The sequence below is a fragment of the Acanthaster planci genome, linkage group LG09 (assembly GCF_054643075.1).
Source record: "Acanthaster planci isolate LZ-2023a linkage group LG09, COTS_SCS, whole genome shotgun sequence".
In the NCBI taxonomy this organism is placed as follows: domain Eukaryota; kingdom Metazoa; phylum Echinodermata; class Asteroidea; order Valvatida; family Acanthasteridae; genus Acanthaster; species Acanthaster planci.
The window spans coordinates 4,963,157-4,977,514 of record NC_141785.1 but is presented as its reverse complement, the minus strand read 5'-3'; the positions used below and the strand labels follow the sequence as shown (position 1 = coordinate 4,977,514).

At 41.1% G+C, this 14,358-nt stretch overlaps 1 protein-coding gene across 1 annotated transcript in view; it reads left to right on the top strand.

Moving 5' to 3' along the window:
* LOC110989428 (uncharacterized) overlaps window positions 1–14,358 on the top strand; it is a 45,842-nt gene that overhangs the window by 6,613 nt on the left and 24,871 nt on the right. Inside the window, exon 2 of the mRNA XM_022253803.2 lies at window positions 11,659–11,784. Within this exon, the coding sequence (XP_022109495.2) occupies window positions 11,659–11,784 (126 nt within the window). The remainder of the gene's footprint in view (window positions 1–11,658; window positions 11,785–14,358) is intronic.

Here is a 14,358-nt window from a genome sequence, read left to right as displayed (position 1 = left end):
GCTTTCTGAAGCTAAACACACTTTTTTTTCAGCCTCTGTACTTGTGCTACATGTATGTTTACAGAAATGTTTTTTTTCTACGCTCAATTGCTCAAGGTTACGGCATATTGCTCAGGATTGCAGCTCGTGAACTTTTGTGACAGTGGTGAGTGGCAGCGGTTGCCCTAAAAAAATATGACATTCCTGCCAATAAGTCCCTTGTGTAATTTTCTTACCAACGGAGGTTCTTTTGGTACGAACTATGGACTGCATTTGTGTAGCTACCAACGGAAATGAAACTCCCAACCAACATGGCTCTTTTTCAACTGATGAGGAGGTGCTTCTGCTCAAGGCAGATACTTTTTGGCTATTTTCTTTGTCATGCAGCATTTGTAGGTCGGATTAATGAGAAAAACCACTTTGAGCCGAATTGTTAATTTACCTGGCTTGCAGAGCCTCATTTCAGATTTTATCGGCAGAAATCTCCCCAAATCTTCTAATTTGTTTCCGAGGATTTCAAACTACTCGTTGTGCTCTTAGGCATGCCCTTCCCTAAAGACAAAGGTTCAAATTCACTCGCTTTTTTTCCTGGTGTTAAAGTGATGAGCTTTCTGGCTAGGCATTGATTGGCAAATTGTGAGTGCTGGTCACCATCATGTACATGTAGGGTAATTTTAAAAGTGAGAAGGTTGATCAATCCTGACGTGGGTAATTCCAGAATTTTTTTCTTTTCCCTGTCACATTTGACATATGATTTTGTAAGTTCAGAACACATTTTATAATTTCCAAGAGTGATGAACGAATGCAAATAGAAATAGTTTGAAATCAATTCAAGTGATACATGTATTCTATGTCAAATTACAAAGGTCAGATGTAACAGAGACACAAAAATGTCTCACTTTTGGACCCCTAATTTCTGGAATTACCCATGTACAAATGTACGTGTGCACAGTGGTTCTTTTTTAACACGCAGCTTCTATGAATTTGTAGGAAGCTATTTCTCCAGCCGCAGATGCACCCTTTGCTACTAGAAGGGGAAAAAAAAGTTGCTGTAAGTGATACTGATGCTCAATAAATTGAGTGTCCTGGGCTCTTTACACGTACATTGAGCGGAAGATACGACCGTTGTCTGTTAGACATCAGATAAAACCGAAACTGATTGCTTGACATGCCTGGCTCAAGGAGTTAATGTCTGGTTCATTTGATCGTTTCAAAGAGACAAAATGCGATACTCAGTGAATGCGGAATGAATGTTGAGTTTGATGCTCATTTATTGATGGTCGGAATGCGGGGACGGGATACCGGGAGTCACGTTTCCGTCGTCGTCGCACCAACTAGAATTGACTCCATTCCCCCTCGGACACCCCAACGGCTGGGTAATTCGACACCGCATGTACCTTACCTGGGAGTTCAATTTCTCGCGGGCGGGTAATGTGGAAATATGCATCGCATAAATCCCCTCACCGATTTTAGACTGGATGGCGTCTCTGTGTCATGACTGCTATGCTTTCCTGTATCGATACAGTCAGCTTACAAACAGTCTCAGCATGCAAGAGTGAATTCCAATACCCAGCTCTCAAGCCCTCATTCAGAATGATTAAAGATGAGCTGTTGATGATTAGGGCCCACAGTGTTCGTCCACAACCTACCAGTACATAGCAAAATGAGTCATGAGTTTCCAGAGCTACATACTTTTGAGAAAGTTGAAGGAACCTTTGACAGTTCCTGCCAAAATAATGCTGATGTTCACAAGGATGCCAAACTGAATAATTCTATTAGAACAAAGAGCATGTACTGCAAAATAAACAAATTTACCAGAATGTACTGACAACTGAAAAAGTGGCTCGTAGCATTTTTTTTGTTGGATCGAGTGACATGCATAACATTTTAGTGTGACCTTTCTTGAAGAATACAAGTTTAAAGACAGTCAAATATTGTTGTTTGTTTCCTTAATGAAGATTTTACTCAAGTCTCTTCCTTGACAGCTAGTCACTTCTGAATGATTGTGATGTGGATGACAATATCTTTCTGACAAGGGAGGCTTTATTTCCACAGTTTGTGTTTTTTTGGGGGGGTTGCTTTTCCCACACCTGTCTAATTCTTGCATTTCCGGCTAATTTCACCCTAGAGATTCCATCATTCACAGGCTTGTCAGATTAGTCGTTGCCAAAGGGGGAGACAGACGGGAGGAAGATGTCTTTTAACATTAAGCACTCATCCTTCCTTGAAAGATGCCCCTCCAGGATTTGCTTGAGCATGATGGGGCCCGATCAGTCTCCCCCCCCCGATAATTGTCCTCGTAAAGGAAGGGGGCATTGCCCCCCGTGGTCGCCGAAGCGAAGCAATGTCCCCCTCAATCCAGGAATACAAGCCTGTCCCCTTCTCACCTCGGACACTCTGGTGAGTGATTCTGAGCGATTGCTACTCATCTGTCTTTCCCCTCAACAAGTGACGAGGCGTGAAAAAGCCATCGAGCTCCAAGGTTGAGTCACAAAATCAAACTTGCCCATCAATTTGTCTCCGATTGCAATGAGGAGAAAATTGAACCGGGGAGGGGGGGAAAATAATCCTGTATTATCAAGCAAGCCATAAATACCAGCACCCTGTTCAACTGATACACTGTACACATACTGTAGATAATCACCGGTGCACTGTACATGTATGTACCGTGGAAGAGTTGAGCTGTAACTAATTATTCAGTTAGATTTTCCAGTCAAAACCTTCTTCAATGTTCTGAGTCCCCTGTTCAACAGGTTGAATTATTCTGAACAATGGGCACACAACAGCTGCATGCACATGTACATTGTCAAAGAGTGACAAAGACCGAAGACCAGTTTTAGTTCACGATGTAAAAGCCTTTCAGGAGGTACATGTACATGTATACATATGTTGTAAATTGAAAATCTTCTAAGCATTCATCTCTGACGAGCTCGAAAAGGGCAGGCAACCCTGAAAGTTTGTAGGAACTAACTCTCTTTTTGTCACCACATATGACGAGTCGGGGTTTTTCTGCCCCTGTTATCTCCCTGCCACCCTGATGCATGGGAAATGGAGGAGAAAGCCAGTAATACGTGACCATTAACTGTGGTGAGAAGCCCATCTCTGTTCAGAAGTATTCAAACTTAACCAGCAGTCTCCTGACGATAGCCAGAGCGTTCTGTCCAACATTTGAGAACCTTTCCATTCTTTTCAGAATCACACATTCTCACCAAAGAGATCTTTTGCATGGTGCAACTGCAGACTTTTACTTTTAAAATTAACAGCTAACATGATTTAAGGACTACGACTTGGAAAAATCAGAAATCTGAAATTCTAATAATTTTAACTTCCAAAGAGCTACAAATGTCCTCTTTTTCATTGCTGTGGGTAGAGTGAATTCCACTGACCCTTCTGCCACATCCACCGCTGATTATGTTGAAACTTGGTATGCATATAGACATCTGTGCTTAGTACATCCACTGAATTGACCGAAACTGGACAGAAGGATTTTGTAATGAACTCCATGTGTAAATCAGAGTTTCCAATAAGCAAAATTTCCTGCTCTGCAGATTTGCAAATTTCTGAAGTAAAAGCAAATAGTGAACACCTAAATAACCACGGTTACCACCCACAGTTGAAGTGTGACATTCGGTGAAAATCAATCCAAATTTGGGTGCATCGATGTCAAACTGTCCTCTGAGATGCCAGCTGGTAAATCTGTAGAGGCTGGGCAGGAAAGAAATTCAAGATGTTGGTATGGGTGAATGTGTACATGCGCATAACCTTCGGCCCTCTGAGTTAAATTATCCAGATTGACTATTTTTAAGCAGAGAAAAAAGGTGCTAGAGGAATCCTAGTTTTAATAACCAGTGAGGCACGTATTTCCACGGGTTTTTCCACAGTGAAAGCACGTTCCCCAATCTTCCCTTGCCTGCGTTGAATATCATCAGACTCCCTGCATGCAAATCCAATAACACCAGGACAGCGGCAAACTCCTTTTGATCCGGCCAAGGCTACATCTGCTTTTCCCAGCATTCCCCAGCAAATGTTGTTTTACTCGACAGTAATTTCGCGTAATTCCAATTACCGTGCCTCATGTTGAAAAGCTGAACGGACTAATCCCATTTAAAGTTGGGGGGGGGTTGATTATACATGTGCATGTATCTGGAAGGTTGTAGATCCTAATAATAACGGAAGGGCTATCTGCTCACAGTTGGCCGCTTTTGCTTTTCTCCTATAACCATGGCGGCAGACCTATTAGCAGTAATTACTCCATCCTCTTTGAAATCAATTGGACAGTTTTCGGAGCATTGCAGCTTTCAATACCATCAGACTTTGGTTGGTCTGCTGAATTGCTTATTTTGATAATTACGGGAATTCTGTTCAAGCTGTTTGTCATTGACAGAATTTACACATACATGTACATTCTTTATGCTGTGAGTGATTCACTTGGCCATAATCTTTTAATTATTACACTGTAAAAACCAATGTTCATCATAAACGCATCTTTACGTTAATTGTAAACATGTAACCATTTGATATTAAACACCTTTTTGGAAACAAATGTGTGTTCACTGTTCAGAAAGTGTTATCCCCGACGAAGATGATTTTGTGTCTTGTTATTTACACCCTAGTGTGTCATTGCCTCTAAATTTATTAACACTCTAACATGTATTTTGTTTCAAAAATAAACACCACAACATGTCCAGCTCTTGATTAAGAACACCACAACTCGGAAGGCGTTTAAAAGGCGTTAAAAATTAGCATTTGTTTTCACAGTGTAAAGACTTGTGGATTTTCTTACATGTAATTTGTAAAACACTTGTGAACCCGCATCTCTATGTTAAAAGAGTCATTTTCTGAAATCTTGCATCACTATTCACTAATTCTTGTAATTTTTCTATGCACACTAAGTCCTGCCCATAGTTTGTGTGCTGTGCATACGCATGGGGATTTTCCTATGCGTGCCTCATCCTTGGGAAATCATACATGTAAATTTATAGTCGGTGCTCATCGTTAGTCGGAACTGGGAAGACTTTCCTGTGATCAATGTTTTCCCCGCCCCCCGCTGTGCACACAGGGACGTTTGCACACTGAGAAAACTGAACAAACAGACGTGGGGGGGCGGGGATTGAGAAGGTCTCATTGTGAGGGTCGGATGAGGGCCTTTCATGCAAGTCGTCGTAATCAGTCCGCCAAACAAAAAGCATTCTGGGGCTCTCTGTTGGGGACAAGTTATGCAATGGGGGCCTCGTGAAGAGGTTTTTCAAAGGAGCCGAGCTACATGCCGTAGAATTCTAGATAAGTCCGCAGGGTTTCTTTGTTAGACAGTAGTGATGAATACAGCATGGAAGTCACCTCCTATTAACCCGGGATGCGCATGATGTAATGTTAAAAAAAAAATAAAAAATACCCAGAGAGACAGAAAAAAATTTAAGAATGCCAGCTTTTTAAAAGCATAGCACATTGTGATTGTGTGAACCGGTAGCTCAGACTTCTTCTGGTGAATCCTGCATGAACAACGGGCAGGCTATACTGTGTGAATGATGAGTGGGCTTGGATTGGATTTCCTGTACTTGTTGGACCATGTGGTTGTGATACACATTGGTCTACAGATCTTTGCAATCAAGTGATAAATTTTGAAGGTGCTTCTGCTCAAGATGTTTCATGTACATGTATGTGTGTATGTAGATCCCCTCTAGGTCTAAATATTGAACAACATGTATGTGGGGACTGCTCAAAATATACTCTAGTGGGAGAGGGGCAGACCTCAGTCTGCCGTTAAGGAATCAAAGCCTCCCCTCGGGTCCCCTCCTTTTTTTTGAAGTCGGTCGAAGTGAACTTCTTTGCGTCTTGAAAACAAGTATTAAATTCAATAAAACTTTAAATTAAGCAAGTTTAAACATTCTTAGACAGCATTTTCATGAAGGTTATGTCCTGTAAGAAAGTAGACGAACTTGTCCAGAACGTACCGGTAAACAGAACATGGAAAACTTGGTGGCCAGATTTCAAAGCTTGATGGTCACTTTTTAAACATGTTTAGAGGGAAGTAAAACTTGGTGGGCCGCTAGAGAAAACCGTCACATAATCAGTGAGTTTTTGCATTACTGGAGGTCCCAGTTTGTTTTCCTACTTCCTCTTGCTGGTCCTCCTCACATCTTGAATGTACACGTACCAGTATGACTATTGAATTGCACATTTCAAGGCAACTTCTCAAACCTGAACAGCAACTGCCATCTCTCTCGGGCTGATTTGGATCCGCTTCCGACATGCAGAAACAAAAAAAGAAATTTTATGTAATAGCATCCCGCTACCAGTCGTTGGCAAGCAAGGAGACAATAATGTACACGTGTATTTGTTCTGCAAAGTGAAGTCCTCTTTGTGAACAAAGAAGGTGTGAAAGTATGGCCTTGTGGAGAGGATTTGTAGAATGGAGCAAGGTCGATGTGCACCTTTTTTCAAATATCTGAGCTGGAAAAAGTATGCTTTGCACACTTCAGTGGTTGTCACTTCCCCCGTGCATCCCACCACTGATCCTTAGTTTAAACAGCCTTTTTTTCTTGTCGGAAGAAGTCTAAATTTAGCTGTGTATTTTCATTGCGCAGTGTAAAGTCATTTGCCCTCTATGCCCCGTCTAGAAAAGAAACAGTAGACGATTTCACATTAAACATTGCCATCCCAATTTCCCCCCCCCCCCCAAATCCATTGCATGCTTTGTAAGATTGAAGTTGTAAAGATTGGTTACAAGTCTGTAACTGCTTCCAAGCAGCAGATTTAGAGGGAGACATTAGGAAGGAATCAAGTGCAAAGTGACACTTCATTTGAAGATTCTGAAAGGTTTAGTTCACAAGTAAATAAGATTCTCCTATATGCTCTATTTCTGAGGAAGAAGTCAGGTGTGATAATGGAGGAGTTTACATGTACCAAATTGTACTGCTTTTAGCTAGTCGGTAAAAAGGCAGACATCGCGTCAGCTTGTGTATGTATTTATGGCTCACGGAGAGAGCGAAGAGATTTTGAGATTCAGTCAGCATGCATGGCATTCATGTGCAGATATTTTACTTCTTTTTTGGCAGTGAAGGTTTGCTCCACTCAGCAGGCATGTATGCTTTGCAGCGCTGCTGAATTGACCTGTGACGTGAAGAAATTAGCCTCAATTGAACAGCAGCAAAATATGGGAGGGTAAAAAAAAATCAATCTTCATTTTGTCCTTGTGAGTGTAGTCACGCTCGCTCACTGCACCGGTAGGGTACTTGTACAGGTACAACAGTGAAAAATAATGTATACATGTATACTGGAACATGTAAAAACTTGGCTTCCGAACCTGAAGTCTTCTTCCATTGTTAGTTTTAAGAAAATTCTTCCATCGTTCTGTCTCAACTGGCAGCTGTTTGCATCTATGCATCGGAAAAACTTTTTATGTAAGATTCAGAAGCATGCAAGTAATGAAGATATATGAGAATCGTGCCTGGGTCTACAGTCATCTCTGTCCGCTCCGATCCATCATTCTGTTCAGTGGTAATCCTAATCCTATGGCATGCCACCCCATTCGCAACTCCTACATGTACTGCTTTCCTGATCCCATTGCCGGTACAACCAAAGAGCTACAAACCTGGTACAACCAACCTTCTCTCTCACAAAAGTCCACCCTCCTTTTTTATCAGTCTTTCTTCATGATCGGCCAGTCGTCCTTATCTCCTCCAGGGGGCTGTCTGAGCTTCCGATGTTTTATTAGCCGCCAAAAGAAATGCCAGTTTAACCTCTTCCCCTTTGCGAAATTAATCCTAAATTAACTTTATCGGAGCGGGTCAACTGCACAAAGTACAGACGCCCTTTTTTCTTGGTGATATCGACAGTATTGGGGCATTCCATTCTCTGTTTCCTTCAGTTGGCAGAGGAACAGATAGAGTTTACTTTCTTGATTCAGGATTGATTGCTACAGTGGCCTTTATAGTGCAAAAAATTATGTGACATCCTTCCGTTCATATCATGGCCATGCTCATCAATGAAATTTATGATCAAAACACCCTTAAAAAAGAGGACTGTGATTGTAAAAGTTCATGGGTTCAACATGTGCTTTCAGATGAGTCTTATAGAACAAGATTTCTTTTTCTGTGATGATGTACTGTACCCGTACTTGTAGGAATCTTTATTGTTGAGAGGAAAATAATTTAATTTGTGTAAGCTCTGTTTTGAAACAACCTCCAACTCTATGAAAGGAAAAATTTAAAAGGGTAAGGGACTTGGGTGTATGTACATAGTTAATTACAAGTACCTGTGTGTATTCTGGAAAGGCATGAATAAAAAACTTGAAATCATTGACAAAATACAGCGTACATGTATCTCATAAACCACGAAAATGTATGTTGCTAATCTTGCACTTCAGTGAATAAGAAAAAAAGTAAGGTTTGCTAAATAGTGCGGAGTAGCTCAGAAGAATAGGCTAGAGCTCAGGAAAAGTGCAAAAGCTTGCTTGGACAATAGATGATTGGACTCTGCAGATGTTGCTACAGAATTAATTAACAATTGAATAGACAATGGGAAAAAATACAGTTTTGGGGCTGACTCTTTATTCTCAATTATCAGGATCTGCTAACTCCCTGTGGGATTTTCCGGTTAGCATCAGTGTTATTTTTGTCTTCATTTCTAAGGCTCCTTTCCAAGTGATTGGAAACCCTTCAAGTCCTGTATAAAGGTCATGTGCACTGTTGTTGCAGTTTTAATCCTTGTCATTTGTAAGAAACATGTATCTAACTGCAGTGAGGAATTTTATTTTGAAGATATTTCAGTAGACCCCCATGTACATGTACATATATGTACATGTTCATCAGTGTGAAAGAATGCATGTGTGATGATATCGTATTTTTCTTATTTTTTCTTTCCCTTTTTAATGAGCGAAAATCTTTCATTTTTTGTGAGGGAATAAAATGTCAGTTAAAAAGATAAATAAAACATTCTCTGGTTTTTCCACTCTGGTTGCCAATAGTCTGGATGTAGGGAATTCATTGATTTTTCTTTCCAAAACTACTTGGAAATAAACCCTGCTGTCCGGAACTGTTTTTATGGTAAATACTGCAGTGTTATCGTAGGCCATCCCATCTTTGGATGTTGACACCACAAATCCATATTGCACTTATAATCTATTCACGCCAGGCTGACGCCAGGCTGTTGTCTCTAGAATACCTAAGGTCAACACTCCAAAATATTATTCCTGGTGCATTCAAGAGTTTTCATTCTGCTTACCTTATGATTTCTTAACAGGCTAGCATTACAGGAGTATCATGTGGAAGAATTTTCATCATCGGAATAGCTAGAATTTAATAAAAAGTGAAGTGTTTTCCATGTCTATGGTATCTTCATCTAATTTTCCTCAGTTGCCATTAGAAACCCATCTTGTTTTCCATCATTTTTGTTTGCCATTACCTTTTTGTTTGTAGGACATTAAGATCTGTTTTTAACAATCCTTTACATTTATTCAGAGTTTCATTTCTTGCAGTATGCTGTAAGAAATTTCCATTATTCAATCTCCTCACTGTCTTTGTTTCCTAAATCTTTTTTCATTTTTCTTTCATTCCATCCTCTGTTATTTTGACGTATCTGCCAATCCTGTTTCCATCATTTAATCTCCCCCGTTGTTTTTTTTCCTTCTTTATTTTCCTATTTTCTGTCCACCTTCCACCATCTGTTAATCTTTCTTGTCATCTTTTTAATCTTTCCTCAAACCTCCATTCTTGTTTTTTTCTTCTTTCCAGTCTCTCCATCCTGTCTTCTAGTTTGCCCACTGTCCTCTTCCTTTCACCACTAATGATCTTTTGAAGTGCCAGGAAATTCGCCCAAATGAGGGAAAATCAGGCAAATATTTCTTCAGCATTTCTTGCTTTTTAGATGTCCCCCTTCAAAGTCAGAAACTTTCAGTACCAGACTCCCACCCTTCTCATTGGTGCTCTTAAACTTCCGAGAGCCAGCGGCACTCTGCGCAAACATCATTAAGGGTCTAAAGTAAGTGTGCATTTGAGAAGCCAAGACGCTGTTTGGATGAGAGTGTAAGTTGCTGTCTGGAAGCGATTTGAATTGAGAGACGTCGTCAGTGATGCCGAAAATGGACAGGAGAGAAAACAGCACGGTTGACTTGTTGACAGTTCGTGTAGCATCTTGGCGAATCGAAACCCAAGATTTAGTGGCCTTCTTGTGCCCGAGAGATCAATATTAGACAAGAGTAAGAAAAACAGAACAGAGACGCAGGGAGTCCAACGAGGACAGAAATAACAGCACTGCACTGCAGCAACATCACATCTCGGACTCTTGGCTCATGCATGGGGGGTGTGTCAAGCAAGCAAAAATAGTTCCTGAATTACATGAACGGTACACGTACACGTAGGTCCACAAGTAACGTAAGCCCAAGTAGCTTTTCCGATGAAACTTGTTCTCTGATGTTCCACACGTGTACACTACCCGTCATTTGATCTTTGTGTTTATTATTAACAGATACTATTTGTTCTTATTTTTTAACCACCCTAGCTTCATAAACATATACAAACACCGCCGTTTCTGAAAGGTACCGGCAACCGGAGAAAAGCTGGAAATATGTGTACGGGTAGTTTTTATTGATGAAATGTACATGTACGTTTTGAACTGGAGATCTGAAAACTGTTTCAACTTGCAACTTGCACTGATGTATTTCGCAGAAATGCAAAATAGTATAACTGCTGCAGACTGCTTCAGTACAGTTGACTGCTGTGACCCGAAATAGGTGACCTGACATTTCAATCACGGCAGAATTCGGCTCTGGCCTTTGATGTGGAGCGTACTCATGTACTTTTCAATGCAAATCTAATTTGGATGCTTTTCCCAGATCTTTGCGGTGTCTCGGACGGACTCGGAAAAAATCTTGTGCGTGCCCAGTTTAAAACACTCCCTTCCACTTTTCCTTGGCTGAATTGTAAATTCAACCATGGCCTCCAGAAACTACTGACTGGGTACTGGCAAAGCAGGGATTCCGTTGGGTATTGGGAGGCGATAATAAACCTGGACCCACCAAAGTTACCAGGGGACAGATCCCCAGACTTTTTTTTTCCAGGGCCCCAAAACAAAACCAGATGTCTGCCGTGTTTAAAAGGGGACCTACAAATAAATAGTGGATGAATGACAAGCATATGGTTGGTGTAAAATCCTCAGTCCTTGTTCACCTTTATGTTTTCATCATTTGCTGGATTTGATGATATTTCGTGGGTGGCCACTTCTCTATCTGTTCCTCATGGTCTCGTCCTTTTTTGTGGCAAAAATAGTTGACTTTGGACTCCATGCAAACTACATACAAGTCCGTTAGCACAATACAAAATTAATATACAGTTTAACACCATTTCTGTCATTTGTCCACACTTCAGGGTCTGCAGGCATAGAGCTGCATACATGTAGCTCAGAAATTTGTTAGTGGAGATATATTTGCTTAACAAAACCGGGGTTACCAACAGAAATGTTGCATGTACGTGTATTGCTTGTGACTAGTACACCACTAATTTTTTGCAAAGCATATCAATCTGCTAAGCAAGATTACTGCTAAGAAGAATAGCCAGGTGCATTCCCAGCATGTGCAGATGTTACAGGTTATGTCAATTCCGTCGAAATTTGGTCATTGTCGGACCACTGCAGTTTCTAAATTTCAGTTCATTTGCCTCTTTTTTTTCTGTCACCTAATTACAGATGCATCCCTTGGGCCTGTGCAATTCTAACGAGGATGACGAACCATTTGATTATGGCTGGGTGGGCGTGGTCCAACTGGCCTCGCCTCTTGATAACCCTAAGCCGTGCCTAACCATCTACCAGAAGGTAAATCTATTTCTTTTCAATTCCTGTGACCAACCACCCTCCCTGTGTAGTATTAAACTGGGTTGTATCTCTCAGAGGAAATATACAAAAAAGTGGTCAGGTTTGACCTTTCTCAATCGTGCCTCGAGACCTTATTCTCAGGACAGCAACATGTACATGTATCTTTGACTGTCTTTCCTGAATCTATGTTATTTAGTACTGTCTGTATAAAATTTGATGGTTCTGGACTGCTTTGGGTTCTAATTACCTTAAATTTTGAATTTTATATCATAAGTTGTTTTAATTTGTAATGAACGTTTCCCCTAATGCCATTTTTGTTCTTTAGGTTCCAAAAATAAGACTTAAACTCACTCTTAATTCAGCATGGCTGACTTGCACTTAAGGAAAGTTGCTCTGTCTTCAGAAAACAGATTTTGATTATTAAGCAAAATTGAGCAGGGAACCAGTCTCCAGTATTTCACGTTTCATGGCACTCTGGCTGGTAACCTGTTACTGCTTAGTGCATCTGTGCTGAATAACCCTAGCAGTGGAGTTTGAAGGATTTGGGATGGTTGGAGTTAATAACACAAATTTATGAGACCAGAATTTAATCTTTGTCGGCCAAAAATGGATAAAAAATCACTTAGCATAAGGGCCCAATTCCATAATGCTGCTCTGTGTCAGTTACCGCGAATGTCATGCAGTCGTGCTTTCTGTAGCAGGTTAAGTACTATATGCATTTCACAGCCAGCTTGAATGAACTGAGAGTTAGACTTGCAGCAAGATCCCTATTGTTATGCCGTCAATTTAAGCAACTTTTTGCTGTGTTTGTCGCTTTGCGTTCTCTGTGAAACAGATGGAGGTTCTGTTGGCATAAAAGTCGGCTGGTAAGCAGCACTATGAAATCTGGCCAGGTTCTGAGTTGTTGGTGTACCTTAATGAAATTTGTTCTAAATTAGCGAACCAGCTGGGATGGCCCCATGGCGTTTAAATGTTGGTAGTAGTCTTTTTCAAAGATTGAGTTGGTGCTCTCACTCCATTCATGTGCATTCTGGGTTGTAGGGTTCAAGTATGTACATGAACGTGCACATTGATTTCAAAAAAAGCCCCACTGGTTCACTGCCCACTGTGCGTGAGTGCAGTAAACTGGATCAAGGACTCTCCACCGTTCTCCACTAATTCTCCCTCCAGTCCTTTCATCGTTTGCCGACTACTTCAAAAACCCCAGTCTCTGTTGATACATCTCAACCTTTCTAATCCCACACTCCTGTCATAACGCCCGTGCAGAACTCCTCCGCAGTCCAAATAACAGGAAACAATTTTTGATGGATTACTATTACATTTTTCTCCCCCCCCCAAGCACACACTCTTAAAGGCCCCCCTTCCGTGCAACTGTTTTTTTTTTCTGTACTGCCAGTAAAGTGTTGTTTACTCAAGGATTACACAATGAGCATGCCAGCCAGCAGGGGTCCTATCTCCGAGAATCAGCAAACTTGTCTAGATGGATGGAGAGAAAAAAAAAGTCAGCGCTGACAGCGACCGGTAATCTGGGATGATAGATCTGCTGGCATATTTTGTTCCACTTCCTCCCCTCCAGCTCTGTTCCTACCGGTTCAACGTTAAGCTTCTCAGTTTACGCGGGTCGGCAGTGAAATGAAAGGATATCGCGGATGTCCGCCAGAAAATATGGATCTGGAGGAATGAAGAGAGGCCATAAAATTGCCCAGGCCCCGGGAGTTATTATTTTTCCTTTTTTTTAATGGTCATCCCCAATGGACGGCCAGTTTACGCTGCTGGGGTCTAGGCCTAGAACAACCATACATTGTACACGTAGATATACTGGCATTGCGTTTCCATTACATGGTTGATTGCAAGGTCTCTCAGTACCGGGCAATCTTGAACTTGGATGGCCATGTGAATTCCATTAAATCAAAATATATATATACCGGTACATGTCCATGTATGTGGGGAATCTGGGACCATTAGAGATAGTACTGGTACACATGTGAGATACATGTATGCACATGTAGGCCTAGGCGGCTCGGAAAAATTGGGTGTTTCAATCACGACTTTGCATGGTTAGTTTAGCACCCATTTTGTTCATCTATCAATTTTTAGAGTAACTGCACAAAACAGCGATGCAACTGCCCAATTTTTCCAAGCCGCATGCATCCCACATCCACACCATTTCTAACGTTTCCGAGTTCCCTAAGTCCTTAACAAACAAAAGTTTACAGGTCAAATGAGCGGTCATCAGTTCCCCCATAAACGGATTCATTCATACAATGTACATGTACCGACAAGACTTTCTAATACCATAACCATATATGTACATGTAGGTACAGGTACTTGGAAGTTACAGAAATGTACGGTACATGTAGGTTTTCATGTTAAGGGGTACCATATGGTTGAAATACATGTACATGTGTCTGCCTGCCCCTTCCCAACCAAGTTAATCGTTCATTGCTGCAGCCTCTTGATTTTTTGTACAGCGCCCAATCCAAATTAGCTTGCCGATTGCTTTAATAGAATTAAAGGCAAGGTTTCAACATCTGGACCCTTGCTTGCACGTGCACGGACCAGTATTTGTTCAAG